This window comes from Pelobates fuscus, chromosome 5, assembly GCF_036172605.1.
Source record: "Pelobates fuscus isolate aPelFus1 chromosome 5, aPelFus1.pri, whole genome shotgun sequence".
NCBI classification, from domain to species: domain Eukaryota; kingdom Metazoa; phylum Chordata; class Amphibia; order Anura; family Pelobatidae; genus Pelobates; species Pelobates fuscus.
In genome coordinates, this window is record NC_086321.1 from 343,866,495 (window position 1) to 343,889,919 (window position 23,425).

General features: G+C 33.6%; 1 protein-coding gene across 6 annotated transcripts in view; it reads right to left on the bottom strand.

The window, feature by feature from the left end:
* NRG1 (neuregulin 1) overlaps positions 1-23,425 on the bottom strand; it is a 719,872-nt gene that overhangs the window by 17,051 nt on the left and 679,396 nt on the right. For 3 of the 6 annotated variants that reach the window (XM_063455822.1, XM_063455820.1, XM_063455825.1), the window contains 2 exons: positions 4,994-5,108; positions 1,345-1,403 (listed from right to left, as the gene is read on the bottom strand). In XM_063455822.1, the coding sequence (XP_063311892.1) occupies positions 1,345-1,403; positions 4,994-5,108 (174 nt within the window). Of the gene's footprint in view, positions 1-1,344; positions 1,404-1,881; positions 1,947-4,993; positions 5,109-23,425 lie in introns of all 6 variants that reach the window. The other 3 variants (XM_063455821.1, XM_063455819.1, XM_063455823.1) reach the window with 2 other exon arrangements.

The following is a 23,425-nucleotide window of genomic DNA, read 5'->3' on the forward strand; positions in this document are numbered from 1 at the left end:
GCACCTACTTTGCATTACCAGTAGGAAGAGCTGCAGAAGAAGTATATTATTGGTGCTCACAACATCTTACCCTAACATGACTGAGCCTGCCTCATTTTATACCTAACATTCCTTCATGTTATGCCTTCCAAACAAGCAACATAATGGTTTCCATAATAAATAAATAAAAAAAGAAAATGCCATCATATTTTTTGTAAGCCTATATCCTGTGGTCAATTTGGTAGCTTACTTAGTTTCAACAAGCCTCGTACCTTGACACATGTGAAAAGAGGCATGGCAGTCTATTTTTCTAAATCCCTCAGTTCCTGGCTCTGAACTTATAGTTTTAATTTAATTCTACAATTCTAAATAAAGTTGTGAAGCGATGGTGTAGGTATAAATGTTTGCCTGGCTGCTATCTATTGTCATCTAAAATAGTTTTCAGCCATTTTGCTATTGCTGTTTAAATAAGATACATTGTTGTTGTTCTAAATTACATTTTAGTTCCATGAATTGTTATTAGTAAATCACCTAAAATTTCTGAGAACGGCCCCGACCCTCGCCACAACCTCAACCACACCCATTAAATTAAAGTATCCCTCTTTGTCCATTTGAAATGTTAGGAGGTATGTGTAAATGCTGGGGGCAACTCAGTCATACACGTGTAGTCTAACACTGCTGTAGATGACTGGACAGATTTAGATAGATAAGATTTGTGAAATTTCCAAATGATCAAATCAGAGTCTATGGACTGTGTGCCCTGAGAGCTTTGCCTGGGGGGGGTGTGGAATAGGTTCTGAAGACATTTGGTAATATTAACCCTTTACCTCCCACAGCTATGAAGAAGACCAAGCATTCCCCTCCCTAAACATTATCAAAATAAATAATAACAGAAAGTGTACTTAAAAACTGAATATTTTGTCAATCACAATTACCTGTTTTATTTAATGAAGTTATTTAAAATAAAGCACATCAAACGTTTGAAGGGTCTAATTTAGGGGGAGGGGACAAATCCTAAATTTAATGTTTGTTTTACTCTACCATGTTTTAACATTAAAACTCCTGTGTTGTAACTATTATTTTATTAGTTTAGTCCTCCACCATTTCACGATCATGTCATTTCATAAAACCTCATGCATGCCAAATAACCTTTCTAAAATGTAAGAGAAATTGGAATAATAATAATAGCGACTATTATTATTTTATTGGATCATGCTACAGGAAGAGGCACACAGTACTGAGCCTAGTAAAGAACGATAAACCAAGTACTAGGTGAAATCTGAAGGAAGACGTAGCAAGTGAAAGCAACACCGTTTGAGTGAGCATGCTCCTATTCAGGCAGAGACAGAAAGGAAGTGGACGTACTGTAGAAGCTGGCCATTACGTAGTTTTGGCAGCGATCACCAGTAAATTCATTTGGGCACCTGAGAGGAAAGACAAAAAAGGTAGAGAAAACAGAGAAAAAGAGAAGAGTTGAATATAATGCCAAGAAAGAAGAACCTTCAAGTGTAAACTGATTGTTTTTGGAGATTCACCATCAAAGACTGCATCTCAACTCGTTGTACCAGCATGACAAGATGTTCAATATTTTTTTCTAAAACAAATTGAATTTTTTATATTTTTTAAAAAAACATTAATTTATTTATTTATAAATAATACATTATAATTTTTTTTATTAAATATTTTCACATTTACATATAAATTAAACCCAATCAGAAGGTCTAAAACCACATAGTGGTTGTTGTCTGAGATTCAGATCATGAAGAAGTCATGTGTGGTACAAAAGAGGAGACAGGTCTTGATAATAGTGAAGATTCCAAGTAAAAGTCTTTTTTTTTTATTTGTTGCTGTAGTTGTGGGGAGGGGAGAAAAAAAAAGCAAAGATCAGATTATTTAACATACTTTCTGCTCTGACTCTCATAGGTTCAGTTGCAGTGCATCTTGCTCCACTGAATCCAGGTGGGCACCTAAAGGGCAAAGATGTGATGAGCAAAATAAAAAAAATAAAAAAAATATAAATGCATCCGCCTGCATTTGTGCTCCCATAGGACATGAGCAGTTCTCCAAATGACCTTAAGTGATGATAAAAAAACACATTTTCACAACTTACAATTCTGTATGTGTGTATACATAGCATATACATGATATACACACACACACACACACAAATATACATTAACATTTATACATACAGACACACACACATATGTATGTGCATTAAAAAACAGAACAAAGAATCATAATATCACAAAAGCCTGCTGGTTAACAATAAATTATATTCCACAATATCAATGTAACCATAAATACAAAAGCACAAAATAAATAGTAAACATTTAAAAAAAAAAAAAAAGAGACCAAACACCAAACTGCTCACAAATACTTTGGTGAATGAAAACAAATAATATGATATTTATAATTGTTATAAATGATAATAATTACAAAATTAGCTATTTTTTTTTTGTCGGGGGAAAGGGGGCACAGGGTGCATAACTAGCACATAAGTATAAGATAAAACTGCAAAGTTATATATTGATTTATTTAAATGTAAATAAAAAGAAAACAATATATTTGCATAACCTTTATTTATTTTATTAATGCCTTCACCTTCTGCAAAACTATGTTGGGTGTATAATTTATATGAGATTTTTTTTTCTGATGCCAGGGTTCACCTGGTACTGTTTTGTGGTAGAGCCAAACTTTTAAAAAATATTTTGGCACTTAACTCTTTGAATGCCTGCAGTCCTTACAATATTCTTTAGCAGTCTGTCTTAGTAAAATATATTTTGTTCAACTTCATTCACCGTTCATTGGCTGAGACTGTAGCTGAAGTGTGCTAATATATTATGTCCTAACAGGGACAATATTATTTTTGCCAAAGCAGAGTGCAAACTGTTTAGCAATCACAAAACACTGGAAGGAATTCATAGTGAGCTGTAAGAGTAATGCCTTCATGTAATTCTTTTGGATAATCTTTTAAAATGATCACAATCTGTTAGACAAACTTTTAAAAAAATTTATCTAAAGAAGTCACCATTACGGTATACAGGATTTTTTGTAGATAAATAATGTAAAAAAGTTATTTTAACAAATTGTGATCTAAAAAGCTTATCCAAAAGAATTAAATCGAATTAAACCCATTGTGTTTTGAAAGCCCCTTTAACCCCTTAAGGACCAAACTTCTGGAATAAAAGGGAATCATGACATGTCACACATGTCATGTGTCCTTAAGGGGTTAAAGTTGACTTATACTACTAAGCACACATTCCATAAGAAAATGAAGTGGTAATTTCACTTTAAGTAGTCATTTTATGTTGGAATGTTATGAATTTTTAGTCATATACTTCATTTATATGTGTAAAATAAAACACAATTAAGCTATGTTTGTTATTCCATTTGAAACATGGATATATATTGATATATGTGTGTTAGTTTCAATTCCTAGGAAGTTTGAAAAACTAATTTTACAGCCAGGCCAGGATGTGTAAAATCTTATGGTATCCTATTTCTGACTCCAAAACAGACAAGTAGAATGCTCAATGCAATAGCTATACAGAACGTTTTTACATGTATTGGTCTACGTAGTCCACTAATACAAAGATTTCGTAGCTAATTTGCATTGTTATATAGCACTATTAAGCTTAAATTTAGAGTGGAGACAGCGAGGTCAACAGACAGGAGTCTTTGACCTGAAGGTCACTTGATTAAATTAAAAAAAAGGTTACTTTGCTTTTATCATCAGAAATCAATGTGACCTATCTATCTCAGTGCAATTACGTTCTCCGGCACTGACTTAGCTATGTGACTTTCTCCAGGTATCGTGTTTCTAATTTTTCGAGCATTGGTAACATCCAAATGTTATTAGCCAACAATCAGTATGTATTACAATGAATATTAAATATTTATCAGACCTCAGATAATAACGTAAACCATTAATTAACGTTTCTGTTGATAATAATTATCCATGGGTTTATGATGTGTTTTATATATTAGCCATTCTAGCCAGGGATATGCAAACATCTGGTTTTAGTTTTTGAGGATGGAGGGTTTCTTCTGGCACTTTGATAGTTCAATGAACAAGACAAAAATTGCAGATGTTGTGGACTACATCTTCCATAATGTTTTTATAGCCATAATGCTGGCAAAGCATTAGGGGAGATGAAGTCCACAACATCTGCAGTACCAAATGTTGGCAATCCCAGTTCTAGTCTGTAAATCTGGGAGGTCATGATGAGTTACTTTGTTTCACCTTACTAAATACGTGTTCTTAACGCATATTATGCAAGAACATATTTCTCTTTTGTTAGGGTAAATGAGGATGACTCTAAAGAAACTAATTAACCATAGCTTCTGCATTTGCCAAACATTCCACTATGAAGGAAAATGCACCTTGAAAATGGCATAAACTATCTCTTGGAGTAGGCAAATAAGAGGCTTTTTTCATTAACCCATGAGTTTTCAGGAATTCACCAAGGAATTGGGAATTTTAAGTAAAATTTGTTGACCTGGAAATATCCAGTACTTCACATTTTTTTTTCCAGTTATCTATTATGGACTAACATGTGCAATTCCCTAATGATTCCCACTTCCCAACAATTCATGGTTTAGTGAATTGAAGAGTCCATTTAGTAATTAAGGCCACACCGTGAATGTGACTTCAAAACAGATTTCACGACAAATTCACCAAAAGAAAACGGAAGCACAATAGCGACATTGTTAAACAGCAGCAAAAATGTGTGTATTTGTTTATCTGTTTATATCTACACACATAAACATATACACCTGTGCAAATCAAGAAAGTAGCCTGATCCACCAAGTATTGTGCTAGTTTTATTGTATAAAAAAAATATTCAAACCAACACCCCTTTTTACACCACCCTATTTAATCTCCTCCATTCTAGTTGTCAGTAATACAAACCCAAACTCATTTTAAATAAAAGCACAACACTTAAGGTCAGCTATTGCCTTGCTAACATGTGATCATACTTAAACAGTGCTTTAATGTAAATTCTCTTACTTGCACAAATATTTTGTGCCGGCTGTAATACCGTTGAGCACGAAGCATTCACCTCCATTGACACAGTATGTTTTTTCTTTATCGGCGCATGGTTTAAGATGCCCGGTTTGTGGACCTGTAATAAAAAAAACATAAAGTAATTTCACTTATAACTTAAATTCCAAATGGAATAAGAATTTGTGTGTTTTCAAGGCGCTTTCAGTTAATAATTGAATAGAATGATAGCAGCTACCACACAAATAGGGACTCTCTATAGATTAGTACATGTGAGTGAGACCATATAGAATATTCCCTCACTGCACTTATTGAAAACATTATCTGCACTATTTCTTTCATTTACATTTGTTTCAGATATATCGCTATGAGTCACGTTTTCCATACATATGTATGTTAACCCATATGCGTGAGTCAACACATTTGTAAGCGCTCCACATGCACACCAGTGGTGGTTTTTATTATTAATTTCCAATACTAAGTGTGCACTTCATCTTTTTTAAATTCCAAATGGATACGGCAATTCAATTTTTTATAGCAACAATATATATATTAGTTTTTTAACTGTATATTTTACATTAGATGCTAGGTCTGGTGATCAGAGTTCCCTTTTAACCCCTTAAGGACCAAACTTCTGGAATAAAAGGGAATTATGACGTGTCAGACATGTCATGTGTCCTTAAGGGGTTAAGAAAGTTTATGCTAAAAATGTGAAAAGTAGGGGTGTATGAAATGTTTTGATTATTTGGCTTTTCAAAAAAAATATATATTTTAGAAAAGACAGCAAATGGTTAAATTTAAGATCAGCTAAAAGAAATAATAATGTCCACATATATTTGAAATAAACTCTGTTTTCTATATTGCTTCATGACATATGCATTTTCTGGTCACTGACCATTATTTGTGCTGTAGTCGGATCACAGTCTATTAGAAACCAATTTAAAATTTAAGTGGAACGTTAAATTTTGTAATTTTTTATTACAGTCTTATATATATACTGAGGAAAGCACATAACATTTTCTACTCTTGTCTAAATGAAGGTCAGTAGAAAGCATAAAAAATCCTGCTCTCAAGCAAGTATAATATATGTATACGTTGATAATCGTACTGTTCACTCTATGTAAAGTCTCAATCCCTATGTGCAAAGTCTCAATCCATATGAGCAACATTCTACAGGTATTCACAAGTCAATTGCATGTTTGCCAATGCTGGCAAAAATGAAACCAAGACAAGAGAGGTGGGTGATTGAAGTGGAGGCACACCAGAGATCCAATTCGCATGTCTAATGACATCAAGGAGCCATGGTATATTGGCAATATGTGTGCTAGGATGCCCGCTGTCTGGCTGCCAATACATATAGTGCTACTATAGTGCTCTTTTATAGGTTTAAATGGCCTAGTATTTTTCCCTAAACCAGGAGTAGCCAACATTCAGCACTCCAGATGTGGACTACATCGTCCATGATGCTTTGCCAGTATTATGGCTGTGAGAGCATCATGGTAGATGTAGTGCACAACAACTGGAGGGCCGGAGGTTGCCTTCCCTTGGCCTAGCATATAGTTTCACACTTCGGTCTACTAAATATGAGACACAGGAAAAAAAAAGTTTTCCCAACTGCACTGTTTAGTACTGATAGAAAGTATGGGTTTATGCTGGTAGAACATTTGTTTTCACCTTTTATGTTCTTGTGTTTTTCAAGTAGTACGATTAATACTGTTCAATGGCAAGTCGTAGGGATACTGAAGGTCCCAGATTATTATACCTACAAATGAGCCGTGACTGACTCCAGCTGCTCTTTCTAAATTGCCGTAAATTAGATGTTATGCTTGTCACACAGATATGCATAGAGCATTTGGAACGTTTCTGTTATATATATGTATGTACCAATAAGGCAATAAGTGAGACATTTCAAATCAACCCTTCACAAAACTCTTTGCCAATGGAACATTTTAGAAACATAGAAACATAGAAACATAGAAACATAGAATGTGACGGCAGATAAGAACCATTCGGCCCATCTAGTCTGCCCAGTTTTCTAAATACTTTCATTAGTCCCTGGCCTTATCTTATAGTTAGGATAGCCTTATGCCTATCCCACGCATGCTTAAACTCCTTTACTGTGTTAACCTCTACCACTTCAGCTGGAAGGCTATTCCATGCATCCACTACCCTCTCAGTAAAGTAATACTTCCTGATATTATTTTTAAACCTTTGTCCCTCTAATTTAAGACTATGTCCTCTTGTTGTGGTAGTTTTTCTTCTTTTAAATATAGTCTCCTCCTTTACTGTGTTGATTCCCTTTATGTATTTAAATGTTTCTATCATATCCCCCCTGTCTCGTCTTTCCTCCATGCTATACATGTTAAGATCCTTTAACCTTTCCTGGTAAGTTTTATCCTGCAATCCATGAACCAGTTTAGTAGCCCTTCTTTGAACTCTCTCTAAGGTATCAATATCCTTCTGAAGATAGGGTCTCCAGTACTGTGTACAGTACTCCAAGTGAGGTCTCACCAGTGTTCTGTACAATGGCATGAGCACTTCCCTCTTTCTACTGCTAATACCTCTCCCTATACAACCAAGCATTCTGCTAGCATTTCCTGCTGCTCTATTACATTGTCTGCCTACCTTTAAGTCATCAGAAATAATCACCCCTAAATCCCTTTCCTCAGATGTTGAGGTTAGGACTCTATCAAATATTCTGTACTCTGCCCTTGGGTTTTTACGTCCAAGATGCATTATCTTGCACTTATCCACATTAAATGTCAGTTGCCACAACTCTGACCATTTTTCTAGTCTACCTATTGTCAGTGCTTAGGTTTTAGCTACATATCTGCTATGCTTTGAACTCTCTGTCAAATGCTCTATGTATAAATGTTACATAATATTATTAATGAACACGGAACCCAGAAGCATATGCCGCACATATTGCACAAAAAAGCCCAGCTGTCTAAACATATTTTACATTAATGCCCCTTTATCCCTACTCATTAAACCATTATCCATTGTAGCTCTATAACTACAACCATCAATAACAAATGGTGATGTGGAAAAATTAATTATTATTATCAATTATATGGCGCCAATATTTTCCATAGTGGTTTACAAATTTTCACACACACACACACACACACAAAATATTAATAATAATGAGGAGGGCCTTGCTTACACAAGCTTACAATCTATATAAAATACATTTAGAATAGTTAGCCATTTGTTTCCTGAATTTAGAAAAAAATCTGAATGCAAAATTCAGGAGGATATGAATTTAATTTACTATTTCTCTAATTTCTACAAATCCACCTCTGAATTTATCTGAATAAGCTCCGATGAGGACCAGTCCAGTTTAATTGGAAATTGCCGAAATGCTCCAAAAATATCACTTAGATGGGGGGTTGACTGATGTATAAGTTACATGATAATAAAATCCTGAGCAACTGCCATATTCATTACAAATAAAGAATAAAGTTGGATCACTGTCAAAGTTTTAGAAAACTGAAAAAACTAAAAAAAAAAAAAAATGAAATACATAAATCATTGAAAAAAGTAAAACAGGGGTCCATAGGACTTTTTACGGAAAAAAAATAATGACCACATTGCATATAAAGAAGGTCAAAAGAGGGTTTTGTGTATGTTTTATGCTAGATTAATGTAAATAGAAACAAAACAAATATCATAAAATTATGATCTTGCACAAGATAAATGATAGTCTACAAAAACGGTAAATCAGCACCAATTATATTCTTATTTAAAATACAATATGTAGTTCTCTATGATAGTCTACAAAAATGGTAAATCAGCACCAATTATATTCTTATTTAAAATACAATATGTAGTTCTCTATGATAGTCTACAAAAACGGTAAATCAGCACCAATTATATTCTTATTTAAAATACAATATGCAGTTCTCTATGATAGTCTACAAAAACGGTAAATCAGCACCAATTATATTCTTATTTAAAATACAATATGTCGTTCTCTATGTTGTCCATCCTATTGATTCCTTGGGTTTAGGTTCACTGGTTTGTTTTAAACTCTCTTTGTTTCAAGCATATTTTTTAATTCCTTAAGGGAATAACCCATGCACAAGACTTAGATAACTTATCTAAAAGACAAACATTTAATAGATAATCTAAAACAATGTATTTCCTGGAAGCATGTCCAAGACTACAAAACAAAATGAAAGAAATTTAAGAGGGTTTGTTTAACTTAGCGATAATACCATCACAGGTATTTCATGTTTTCCTGATAAAAATGTCAAGTAAAATGTTCTCACATTTAAGGTTAAGTTGAGAAAATTTCAGTCTTACCTGGAAGGGCTCTAAACATTCCGCTTCTGTAGTATTTCTAAAGCTCTTGAAAAGATGGTTTCAGTATTTGGATGGAGCAATGATAGATTGTTTCCCTTTGCTTTTTTATTTGTATACCCTCAAATATACGTCACACACTGGAGGACATGAGCTTGTAGTTAGGGTTTCAGTTTTAAAAGAAATGGCAAAAAAATGTGCTAGATACGGAAACTGTAGATTCCTACTTCCAAGGTAGATGTAAGCACATTTTCTGTACTCTAAAGTTAATTGGCCCTTTTATTACAGGGATAATGCAAAGGATATGTGTTTGTCTGAGCTTGCAGCAATGGTTTGAACGACAGAGACAGACAGACAGAGAAAGAGAGAAACAGACAGACATGTAGATAGATAGACAGACAGGCAGACAGACAGGCAGACAGACAGACAAACAGACAGACCGACAGACAGACAGATAAATAGATAGATAGATAGATAGATAGATGGACAGAAAGATGGTAATACAATTGAATAATGGTAATACTCTAAAGTTAATTGGCCCTTTTATTACAGGGATAATGCAAAGGATATGTGTTTGTCTGAGCTTGCAGCAATGGTTTGAAAGACAGAGACAGACAGACAGAGAAAGAGAGAAACAGACAGACATGTAGATAGATAGACAGACAGGCAGACAGACAGGCAGGCAGACAGACAGACAGACAGACCGACAGACAGATACATAAATAGATAGATAGATAGATAGATGGATGGACAGAAAGATGGTAATACAATTGAAAAAAAGACTAAAATACTTCAAGTTCTTCAAAGTGGCTCTGTCATCCCCCTTCCAAATTTGTATTTCATGAACGTAGAGTCTTAACGAAATACTCAATTGGCTGAGTTGGAATTTCACTGAAATTCCAACCCAACAATAAACCTCAGTGCTGCACTTGCAAGCGTGTGCGAGAGTACATCGCTGACATCGGCTCCAGGCAGCTGAAGCACCAGAAACTGAAGAAGATGCGGCTGATGAAGATGGCAGCCCCCACAAGGGAGAGATTCAGTAAATCTCTCCTTTCCTTTCCTCCTACAGCCACCAGACACCCAGCAGCGATGTCCCCGTCTGGAGTCTTTGCAAACTACGGAAAGATTCCAGACAGTGATAGAGCCACTTTAAAACACATATTTTTATGCAGTTGATCTAAAAGAAACCATTAGAGTAGATGGCCATTATGCCAGTAAAAAGGGGAAAAAATCCTTATCGACTATCCTTGGCTATCAAATTTATCATTGGATCATCACCATGTTCACTTACATATCGTTTGTATCCCTTAATATTATGTTTACCAAATTTAAAGAAAAAAATGCAGGAATTTAAAAAAATATATCTAAAGAATCTGATGGCAACTCTTTGGGCAGCGAATCAGCATCTTTAATAATCTTACTGTAAAGGACCACACTTTGCCAATTTTTTGTATGCCAAGGTTTACAGGGTTTATATGGAATATATATATAGTGAAAATATACAAACACACTCACAGACGTTACAACCAAGTACCCTAGTTAAGAGCTTAGTTGGATTAACAAATATACAATATTTTTTTTCCAGGTGCATCTATTTTATATATAACATAAACGATTTTGGAAATTCACTTCAATGCAGTCTATTCATTTCAAACCGTCTTGGACAGATTTTTACATGAACTGAAGGCAATCACTTCTGCGACAGCAGATTAGCCAACTTGTTATCTCAGGATTTCCTGTGCAAACTGTAAGACTCAAACATTTACTCTCTAGAATGATACTAGAGGCTTGTTATCAAGAAGAATCACACATTCCTTGGCAGGCTCAGCCACACAGGTGTGAATATATATATATATATATATATATATATATATATATGTATATATATATATATATATATATATATATGTAATTTTTTTAATTGTTTTTTGTGAGTATGTTTTTAGTTTAATGAGTTTAATGAGTAAGTGTATATATATACATATATACACACACACACAAACTCACACACACAGAAATATATAGAATACTCCAATTCAGACCAGCTTTAAGGTTTATGACTGTTCTTATTTATATATGATATACATCCTGTGGGGGCTTTGTTGTGCTATGTTTTGTTTCTTGTATCAGTCGATTTCAGTAGCACCCTTATCTTGTATGTATGTTGGGATTTTCACGCTGTTTAATGAAGACATAATGGTGCGTTATATGAGTCATATGGGAAAAATAAATTAGTCGAGGGGTTTTAGAGGCTAGAAGGTTGTGTTACATGTACAGCTCCAACAACAACTCCAGTTAAATCTACAATTCCAGTAACACAACTGCGAATGGAGTTGCCAGGAACTGTGCTGGGCATGGGTCTAAAATAAATTCTCAAAAAGAGCATAAGAATGGGAGTTGCAGAATTGGTTGAGTTATTTCATGATCTGGCCAAGGCTTACTGCAGAAGCTACAAATCATGGAGATTTGCATCAAACACGAGAACTTGAAAGGTGAGTAGTTTTTACCTCTATAAAACAAAAAATTGCATTCAACACCAATATAATTAATTTTAAAAAATGGTGTTTCTCCTTAAGTACTTCATTACATCAACAATAGATTCCTGGCATAGTCTGTAACACTATTAGAATTATTATGATATAATAGTATAGTAAATGTTTTTGAGTTTTAAAAGTGATGGAAAGCAGCACACGACGCGGTCACAAAAGCAATGTCGGATTTTTTTTATCGTGGCCATGAAAAGTTCAAGCTCAGATTATTAACTTGTTACAGAAAACAATTATCATAAACGTGATATCTTTGGGATTGAATTATGTCAACAAATCTTTCACTTGGTTTAACATACTATAACAGTTATGTCACATTTTCAAGTGAGATAAAATCATACTGTTTGAGAACGCTACGTGTGGGATGCTCATGGTTATATATTTATACATAAAAAAATATATAAAAAACTGTCTCTCTGAAAGATGATTTATGTGAGCCATGAAACCAAAATCTATCTGTATTCACTATCTCTACTTATTCTATAAATGAACAGAGTTAGAAAATTACCTAGACTCTTTTTTTTTTGTTTTTTTTAGAGAACAATTTTTGTAGCTGAGACGTGAATTATAGCGCTGCAAATATGGGTATTTACAGTTCAGTAGAAGTGTACTAGGCCTGTATCCAAAATGTGAGTATCTAAAGATCTCTCTTTCATCTCCAAAGTCAACTGCAGGTTGAAAAAAAAAATATTTCTAATAATAATAATAATGTTGGATTCCAGTGAAGCAGACTAAAGCTTTCTAAATAAAGGAAAGAAGACTGGGATTCCTATCCCAATCTAGTCACATAAGTAGTGCATGGTCATGGTCTACTGAATATAAAGTACAACACTTAAACTTGAAATGGTAATAGTGCATGTTCTGTCTCTTTTTCAATCCTTAATTATATGGGTAAGTTATCAACACATCAAAAAGTTACACACTACACTATTTGAGGTTTTTTTTTCCAAACCTCAGCCACATCAAAGCTATTTATAAAATAGTACATTATGAAGAAAGAAAACATAGCTCTCTAATGGTAAATTGAATGGACTATTAATAATATTTTACTATCTTTGGATCACACAACTATTAGGACTACGTAATGCAATAAAGGTTCATGACATGTTTTTTATATGGTAAATAAGTCCATAAAATAATAATACAGGGCCAATGACATGACCCCGACTGGATAACCTAATGGGTTATGTATATGTCCTGATGATCCAGAAAGAGTAGAGTAGAGTAATTTGGACCACAATATATTGCTTATTACCTCTGAGATACAAGAACCTCTGTGGGAACACACTGAAATACCACTCCAAGCTCTGGAATTATTTGTTTTCTGAATTACCAAAATTTTGCCAGGCTCAACAGCCGTATCAAAAAAAATTGTCTATTTTCAGAAAAATTGACTTGCCTGAACCAAATTATCTTGGTGTACATGAGTGTAGTATTATTAGCATTATAATTTGTTAACTGTGCTGCAATATAAGTAGTTCTTTTGAAAAAAAAATACACGGAAGTTAATCTTTTTCAGTATTGACAAAGAAGGTACTAAAATAACTTTCAACAATATTTGGAATGTCACTATATTCTAAAACTATTTATGGGATCAAAGACGCATTTGCTTTAAGTAATTCAATACTGTGAATATGTCCCCTAAAGAAAGAAAAAATCAAAAGTCCAAATATAACCAAGGTCAATTTACAATACAATGTGCTTGGTAAGGCGGCAAAAATAGACTTGACTTTGCCATTATTTGAGGTATTTTATTACAATCCTTTAAAGCTGACAAGCTTTTTCCTCTGCTTTGTTAGAAGAGGACACTTAAATCAATGTACGCACTTTATCCAACTCAGAGAATGCAACATCCGAATTAAAAACAAGGTTAACGCCTATTGACGCATGTACAAATCTTCATTAACTGCGCCATTTATTTGATCCTTGGGATTATTGTCCCGTACTCTTTGCTTTTCATAAAGCACAGCTTTTATTTACTACTTTTCATCAAATTGTATTGATATGTTCATAAAAAGGATGGACTAATCTTTTTACAGTTGTTTCCAGAAAGAAAATACTTAAAACATCAAAAGGAAACTTGCGTTCGGTGTCTAAAGAATTTCTATTTCAGAAAAATCGATTTGTTTGAACCAAATTTTCTTTGCGGGCACGAGTCTAGTATTATCATTTTAATCTATTAACTGTACTGCAATACTAGTAGTTTTTTGTTTTGTTTTTAATGTAAAAAATACAGGTAAGTTAATCCTTTTCAATATTGACAAAGAAGGGACTAAAATAACTTTCAACAATATTTGGAATGTCACTATATACTAACAAAAATATTTATGAATCAAAGACGCGTTTGCTTAAAGTAATTTAATTCTGTGAAATATGTTCACTAAAGAAAAACAAAAACAAAAGAAAACTCCAAATATAACTAAGGTCAGATTACAATACATTGTGCTTGGTAAGGTGATAAAAATAGACTTGACTTTGCCATTATTTGAAGTATTTTATTACAATCCTTTCAAGCTGATATGAGTTTTCCTCTACTTTGTTAGAAGAGGACACTTAAATCAATGTACGCACTTTTTCCAACTCAGAATGCAACTTCCGAATTAAAAGCAAGGTTAATGCCTATTGATGCTTGTAGAAATCTTCATTAACTGCGCCATGTATTTGATTCTTGGGATTATTGTCCTGTACTCTTTGCTTTTCGTAAAACACAGCTTTACTTACTTATTTTCATCAAATTGTATTGACACGTTCATCAAAAGGATGGCTTAATCTTTTAACGTTGTTTTCGCAAACAAAATATTTAAAACATCAAAAGGAAACTTGTGTAATTGCAAGGGTCAAACAATGCTCCGGCTACATGTACTAAGTTAGAGTACTGACAGATTTATCTGTCTTGCACGGTTGGTTTGGAGACTGTAGCTGTTAATCACAGGGGGTAACACTATTTCTAAAGAGCCTGAACAGATTGCCACCAATTTGGGGTATGTACTGTGATAAATTGACATTGCTTGTGCATGCAGCTGTACAAGCATATGAAGGTTGAAAGATGTGTACAGTTGAATGATACTACCCAGTTAAGATTTTATTTATTCATTTTATTAATTACTGTATTTTATTTCTTAATGATTGATTGATTGATTTATCAAGGGTCTGTTACATAATATAAAACACAGTAGTCTACACAAAGTTTGGGAAAATTATTGACCTTAAAATCTCGGGATATAAAGCCCAGCTTGGAAAAAAAATCTGATTAATCTGAATTAAGTCACTTTATTCTATTTTTTGTTTCTACTATTTTGTCATCTATTTACAACCAAATATTTTGTTAATGCGCCTCAACACTGCACCCGGATATTAAATTAGCAGAGCAGATACTTAGGGAATCCCTGTAACCCATAATTACTTATATTGAATCTTCTTTTGGATTTTACAAGACGTGGACTGGCCAATCTCCAGGAAACAGTGGATGTGAGCAGAATCTATTCCTTCATTGGGTGCCAGTACAAACAACACATTGGATGTCCTAATTAAATTTCTGTTTAGATAATTTTTTTTTATCTCATATGTAACATATGAGTCAATTTTTATATACATGAGAGACTATTCTCCTGATTCGTGATATTTTAATATTTTATTAATTCCAAAAGATGATTAATTAATCGTTAATGTGTGGTTATTAAAACAATAAAATAAAATATTATTTTCTTTGTCTATATGTGGATCACGTTTGGATAAATCAAGATCTTTATATGTTTGAGACATTAATTGAGATAAATCGGTTTTCCTGAATTGGAATCTGGGAATATTGGAATCACGTGATTGGCTTATCAATAATGACATTTTTTTGTTCGTACTCTGTGACAAATTAAGAACTAGATTTGCATTAAAACCAAATTAATCACCATCAAATAGCAAGCTGTTCTTTTAATCGGTATCTGGGTCTTTACAACTCTCCTAATTTAATGATTCAATTCTGTGTCTTCATAGCTACAGAGATCCACTCCATCAATGTCACCTACAGACCAGGAGGAAGTGAAACAGTTTCATTTTTAATGATTACTTAATTAGCCTAAGTGGCTGGAGAACAGAAGTTTTCTTCTGTTTCCTTGCAAAGAAACCTAGTTTAGAAAAGTAATAATTGAATGCTGGAAATTGAGTGTATGTATGTTCAACGAGGAGTGTTTTTGTTATCCAACTGGAAGCAGGAAGATGGACATAGAAATGGCTTTTTAAAATATGTTTTTTTTATCATAGAGCTATGGATATATATCTGCTTTTCTCAAATGCTCATAGAAAAGAAAAATGGTTCAACCAGGGCCTTCTTCACCTCTAAATAAACACTTTCTCCAATTGTAAAGCACTATGGAACAGCGCTGTATAAAGGCAAAAAAATATTAATATTAGTAGAATATAGTACATATTGCAAAACTCTTATGAAATCATGAATACAAACTGTGATGAAGCTGATTACCTCACAAGCCCTGGTTCTTAGGAGTATTTAAAGGTCATACACAGAGGCAGCATAAATAGGTCATTAATATTCCTCTTATTATACTCTTTTTGTGTTGTTTTTAATTATTGAAGCTTTGCAGCTTTGATGCGGTTTGGCTTGTTGTTTGCTCTATGCTTTGCTGTTTGGTTGTGTCTATGTTGGTCTTACAATACAGATAGTAGTAGAGATTAAAGGGACACTACAGTCACCACAACAACTACAGCTTAATGTAGTGGTTCTGGTGTCTATAGCCTGTCCCTGTAGGCTTTACAATGTAGACAATGCCTTTTCAGAGAAAGGACAGTGTTTATGATTTAGCCTAGTTGCACGTCTAATGGCAGTCACTCTAATGGCCACTAGAGGTGCTTCCTTGTCCACTGCTGCACAATGTGCAGCACTGGCATTAAGCGTCTTCATGCTTTGTATGGAGACACTAAATGCTCCTCATAGAAACGTGTTGATTCAAAGCATCTCTATGAGGAGATGCTGAATGTTCAGGGCGGCGTTTTGCCATGCATGCGCAATAGGGGTAAGCATTGGATTGGCATAGCAATCCTATGGGAATGCATTGGATTGGCTGAGACCATCAAATTTGATAATCTCAGCCATGAAGGCGGATATAGCCGTGGCAGGACTAGCACAATGTGGGAAAAAGGGTGAGTATAATTTTTTTTTTTTTTTTCCAGAGTAGGGGGGCTGGGGGCCAAAACTGCCACGCATGTTTGTATTACTGACATATAGTGTTCCTGTAACTGCAATAGAACTTAAAATATTGGGAAGCATCATTAGTTTTAGAAATTCAACAAATTTCAGGTGCCACACGATGAATGTTACAAAAACACTTCTGTTTCCCCAACTCATTGAAGGAGATTTTTACTGTCCCTTATAGTAGTGAAAGCCTGCCACTATTTCATATTTTAATTAGGTTATACATTTCAAAGTAATACACTTGAAACAGGTGTGGTAGTTTTCTGCAGAGTAGCCGAAGATTGTAATCCCAGACCACTAAACCTTAGCAGAGGTGTGTCTCGTTTAAAAGTGATGAGACTTGCATGATAATTGCTAAATCTCACAAGAGAGGAACTAAAATTTAGATGCCAAATCATTCATTGTCTTGTTAGATTTATTAGCACGTACATGTAGGAATGTTTATTCATAACCTGAAGCAAGGAAAAAGAAAAAGAAAAAAAACAGACCATTCATAAAGGTGGTATCTTAGGCTAAAATACAATTTGTACAAAATGTATTGACGTATTCTCCAAACCACTGTGAGAACTAATCCCTCAGGGGTTTCTTGAACATTGCTGACTCATAATGTAGAGCTGTGTGCTTAACAAGATTTTCACCTGGCTCTTCCCTTTTGGCTTCGGGCATCATACTAAATGTAGAATTAAATGACTTGATAAGACATCTTGAGGAAGCAATAAAAAAGTTAACCGGAAGTAAATTCATTTTATTGAATTGATCCATATCTCTCAGATTCAGAATAAACTTAGATTATTTTCTGAAAAAGTTTCCACCTATTTAAGAGGGCTAATACATCCTTTGGAAACTACTCAAAGGCAGCGATTTGACGTGGAGCTCTGTAAAACATTGACGACCATTACGCATTCCAGAATCCCACCAGAAAGGACAAGAGAAGAAAAAGAGAGAGAGATATCACTTGGATCCCGAACAATGATTGGTTACTTTCTATACTTGCTTTACATTGTATTGCTGTACGTTCACGTTGTTCTTTAGTAAGAGATTTGATCTTGACGTATTTTGAGAAATTATTATCCCAAAACATTAGATGGACAACTAATAAAAAGTGCTTCAAGGCTTTACCTGTGATATACCTCAATCAACTTACTTTTCTGATAAATAAAGAATAAGTATTAAGACTTTACATATTCGTTCAACTGGCCTGATAGTTTAATGCCCCCCACAACATAATACCCATAACTGATGTAAATGCTCCAATAGCATGTTTGCTGTAGACGTACCGGCCAGGAAATCCACATGAAAGCAAATTATATGCCATCACCCAGATTGACTTCACTGAAAGGCTGAATGAAATTGACTCACGCATGATCCATTAGGCAGCTGGCAGAGAGCCAACCTGCTAGCGAGAGCCTCACATAGCGTATCTTTAGGACCATTGCCAGAGGCTAACTATGTAATACGGAATGTTGTTACATTAAACAGCAAGCATACTATACAAATCAGATTTCATTCACAACATTCATTTCAAGAGGATGCATGCAAAATGCTTTTGTCGTTATCATTTTGGTATCACATAATTTAATGTGCTTAATAACAATATAGTATAAACATATTCTATATGTAATAACTATATATATATATATATATATATATATATATATATAAGTCATGTGTTAATGTGTTTGCAGATGACACCAAAACTAGTTCTGCTTCTTTACCGAGCAGTATGAATAAATTAGAGGACTGGGCAGGCTAGTAACATTTAAGTCCCAATTTATGGGTTCTGTCCTGCTGTCCAGCTTTTCGGGACACCAGGGAACTATCCCCTACAAGCATAGGGCAGCAATCATGTCACTAACTCACCCACTTTCCCCTCCTCCCACCGGCGTCCTGATTCACAGGAGTTGGGAGGTAGGTAAAGTTCACACAAAATGAGATAAAAAAAAATAAAAAAACAGATTATTCAATGTGGAAAGTGCTTGTTGAGCAAAGAAAAGATCTAATTGCCACCAAGGAGCCAAGAAGAATGTTTCCCTTTTTTTGTGTTACAATACGTAACCGCTTCAAACTAGGTTTTCTGCTTTCTTTCGGATCAACAGCATAAAAATAAGTTTGAATGCATGTTTCTAAAGTCACTTAGAAACAATTAGTGGAGAATAATAATATGTAGATGTAGATGAACTGCTTTATGTTGATGTAAAATTGGGAATTGTTTGAAACTGAGCAGGGTATTGCACATTGTAGGACAAAAAAAAGTAAAACTTTGGGGGAAAAAATCTAACTTTTTAAAGTTTTGTTAAAAAAAAAAAAATATCTTACTTGCTTTCCCAATGATTATTTTGTGTTTAATCATAATAATGTATGCAAAAACGTAATTATGCTTTAGAACAAATATTTGAAAATTATTTTTCATCCTTATTTTATTTTGCACTAATACTGAAAATTGCCACTCGCTAATAATCCCCTCTGATGCTATAGAAAAAAAAGTAATTTTCATAGTCTCTGTTTTCAATACGAATGCTATATAACATTTCTACATTTTAATATTTGTGTTTTTTTTCCCCAGAAATATTTAAAACAGAAACTTTAATCGCCAAATATATTTTATTCAATTAGGGATAGTTCCTTATTCTCGTTGACTTATTGCATATCGTCTTCTTTTTAATTCAGAGCCTGAATTTCAATGAATTATGTCTACAGACAGATTTTTTTTGCCCTATTCACATCAGGCATTCAAACCCAGTCTGTTGTTAAGTGGTGAGTCAGCACAGACATTATAAATCTCTGGATATTAAAGCAACATGACAGCATCTCATTGACCTCCTGCATTACAGCCAAGGATAAATGGAAGTAACTGGAGTATTGATGCAGGAAGTTTTCTGTTGAATTGAAATATCTAAATATGATATGAACCAGCGGGCCACTTTAACCTTTTAATTTCCTTCAACTTTGTTAACTGAAAATTCTGTATTAATTTAACATTCACAATTACCCGGCTGAATCTATGTTTGAACTGTATTATTTATATGTTGAACTTAAGATACAGCTTCCTAATTCTTTTTTTTTTTTTATTTCATTACAAAATATAGTTGAATTTTTTAATATTAGATTTCTTTTTTATTAATTTAATTTTATTGGCATATTAACAGTAAGCCATTCATTGACAAAACCCTTGTATTGTCCAGTTGATAAAGCAAATATACTATATATAACATGCAACTATTTACTTTAGATCCTAATATAAACATTCCATATTACATGTTGCATCAGACGGTTCGTTGTAAAAACAAAAACCAAACAAAAAAATTTATCTAAAGCTTTGCTTTATTATCTATAATTATATAACTTTAAAATAAACAACGAAGGGGATACTGGTAGTGTGCCTTTATTGGGCAGCTCACTGCACTGTTAAAGAGTGTAAAAGAGATAAGGCACACTATTCCCCTGGTTCGCGTCCAACAGTTTTAAGCGATATAAAAAAAAGATATATATGATTTTCACAGCGCCAACAGCCAGACTCCTTGCCTGATGCTCATTTAATGTGACGGTGATCCATAATGGTCTACACAATGGTAGGTTTAAAGTCATGGAGGATGAGCCAGAATCATTCTACTTATTTTTTACAAATGTTTGGCACAAACTGCCAACAGACTCTACGCCATGACGACTACAATAAATTGTAATCACTATGGTGCCTATTTACATAAACCATGCCCAGTTGTATTAAAAAGGAAGTTTTAGGCCAACGGGAGAATAACTACCTTGTTTTGCCACAAGAACTTAAAAAAATTTGATATCAGGGGGCGCCACGTAAAGAACAAAGGCTCAGTTACAAATGCTCAATCTACAACCTCATTTTATACTATTCCTTTATTAATCCATAATGAATGCATTTGGAATGAAATAATCAGCCGGATACATGAATACTAATAATAGTTAAAATAGTTTTATGATGCAGCCTGTGTCCCTAAATAATTGAAGTTGTAAAGATCTGTAGTATAATAATGCTTCATAAGGTAAAAGTGAAAATTATTATATAATATAATTATTTAAATGTTTTTATGCCAATAAAGTTCAAATGTTTTTGTTGTATAAAATATATACATACATACACACAATATGTGTATGTGTCTTTAAATCACCTATTTCCATTCCATGAAAAAAAAAGTCCATTTATTTACGACATTAAATCCAGATCTTTCCCAAGAGCCCTAGAGCTTGTTTTACACAAACTGCCAGCTGGAGCAGAGCTATATGAGTATTTTATTAGTCTGTGGGGACATTTATGACATCAGTATGCTTCTACACTATAGATTCTTCGAGGGTATTACACAGCAACCAATAATTACATAGACACAACTATAATAGGCTAATGTTAATACAGCGGTTAAAAGTCTTATAAAGATATGTATAACAAAATATCCCAAGCATTCTTGTAACGTAAAGTAAAAAAAATAAACAACAAACAAAAAAAGTCCCAAGTTGTTTCCTTTAAATATCAGCCAATAATAATTCCAGGGAACAGTGGACTGATATATCCATAAAGACTAAGAAATTGATTAAATCAGCCTCACTCATAGAACAAAATAAGAAAATGATTCATAGGTGGTACATGGTCCCAGCGCGGATCCATACAATGTATCCTTCTACTCTACCTACTTGTTGGAGGTGTCAATATGATATTGGATCGGTAATACATATATGGTGGAAATGTCCACAAATCCAATCCTTTTGGAAGGAGATACACACTTTTCTACAAGATCTTACAAAAATGTAATTGTCATATGATCCCCTAATATTTTTGTTATTGAATCTCCCCCCATTTATACCCAAACACTTAAAAAAAATTAATTCTCCATGTAGTATTAACGGGTCAACGCTGTATCGCACGAGCGTGGAAAACTCCTAAAATTCCTAAAATTGAGAGGGTATACCTTGAATTGGATGAGCAGAGGCTTTATGATTGCTGCTTTAATAAGGAATATCAGACTACGCAAATTGCGAAAGCAGCATGGGATATTTGGGACAAGTGGAGATTGGTAACCTTAAATAGGGAGGAGGAGCAATGTTTTTAAAGAATATACCATATTGTTTATAAAGATATTTTGATCCTAGAATGTTTAGAAAGAGTTAATTAGTTACATATGTAATGTGAACTTAACTTATAAGTGATCAGATCGGAGTATTAAGGTAATGTTAATGCAATTAGTATTTATTGTTGTGTATTGACAACATTTGTTTAAGTGCTTTAGTTGGAGTTAAGTGACAGAAGATATTGGGATGTTCCTTATTATTATTATTATTATATTTTATATATATATATATTTTTTTTTCTTCCCCTTCTTTTGTGTTTTGATACGTTTTGTGTCTGTATTGTAATGACTTATATGATGCTAACCTATTCTATTTGATCCTTTTTGTATTCCTAATTAATGGAAAAAAAATAAAAACAGATTACAAATTTAAAAAAAACCTTTAAATATCAGCCAATAATAAGATTAGAGAACTATTCTATATAATAATATGACATTAAACTACATATCTGATGTAGAGGTTATATTGTAGGGTTTAGAAGTCAACCTAGATCACATATAAGTCATACATTATTAAGAATCATTGTATTTAAAAAAAAATAAAAATAAATGAAGGTAAACCAAGCAAAGTTGATATTTCCTTTATTTAATATGTTAATGTTTATAGTACTATATATCATGTAAAACATTCTTAGAAATTTTGTTGTTTTTGTTGTTTCTAATGTTCATAAAAATAACTCCTGTCTGGGTGATTACCATACTGGCAGCCTGAAGATCGACAAGCAAATTTGAATATAGTAGTTGCTTGGACAGAGACATGTTTAATGTCAGGAAGCCTATGGTTTAGGTCAGTAGTTGCCAAGACCTTGAGGCACTTCAAGGCCATTATTCCAGGATTCAGGGATTACCTAGTTATGTCAAGGTGTTTTTTTTTCTTCAAAACCAACTTAGACACAACAATGACTAAATCCTGGACTGGTAGGTGTGACTTGAGGACTAGTTTGGAAAGCATTGGTTTAGGTGTTTCAATGAAGAGCATATTTCTGTGTTGTAGTACAACCTTTGTGGTGGTTGTCACATTTTAAATACCCATCAGACATCACATTAGGACTTGATTTCCATGTTTTACAGTGCATAGTCCTTATAACGCAAATGTTTGATCCTAGTTTGGACATTTATAATGTTTACTATGGTAGAAGAATCTAGGATATTACCAAGCACCATATTGATGACATGCAATTATTTATTAATGCGGTACATTTTGCTTAAATATCAAAGAAACACAAAACCCTTCTTTTTAATCAATATGAAGAATATCATTTTCCACAGAAATGCTCAATGAAGACTTTAGCAT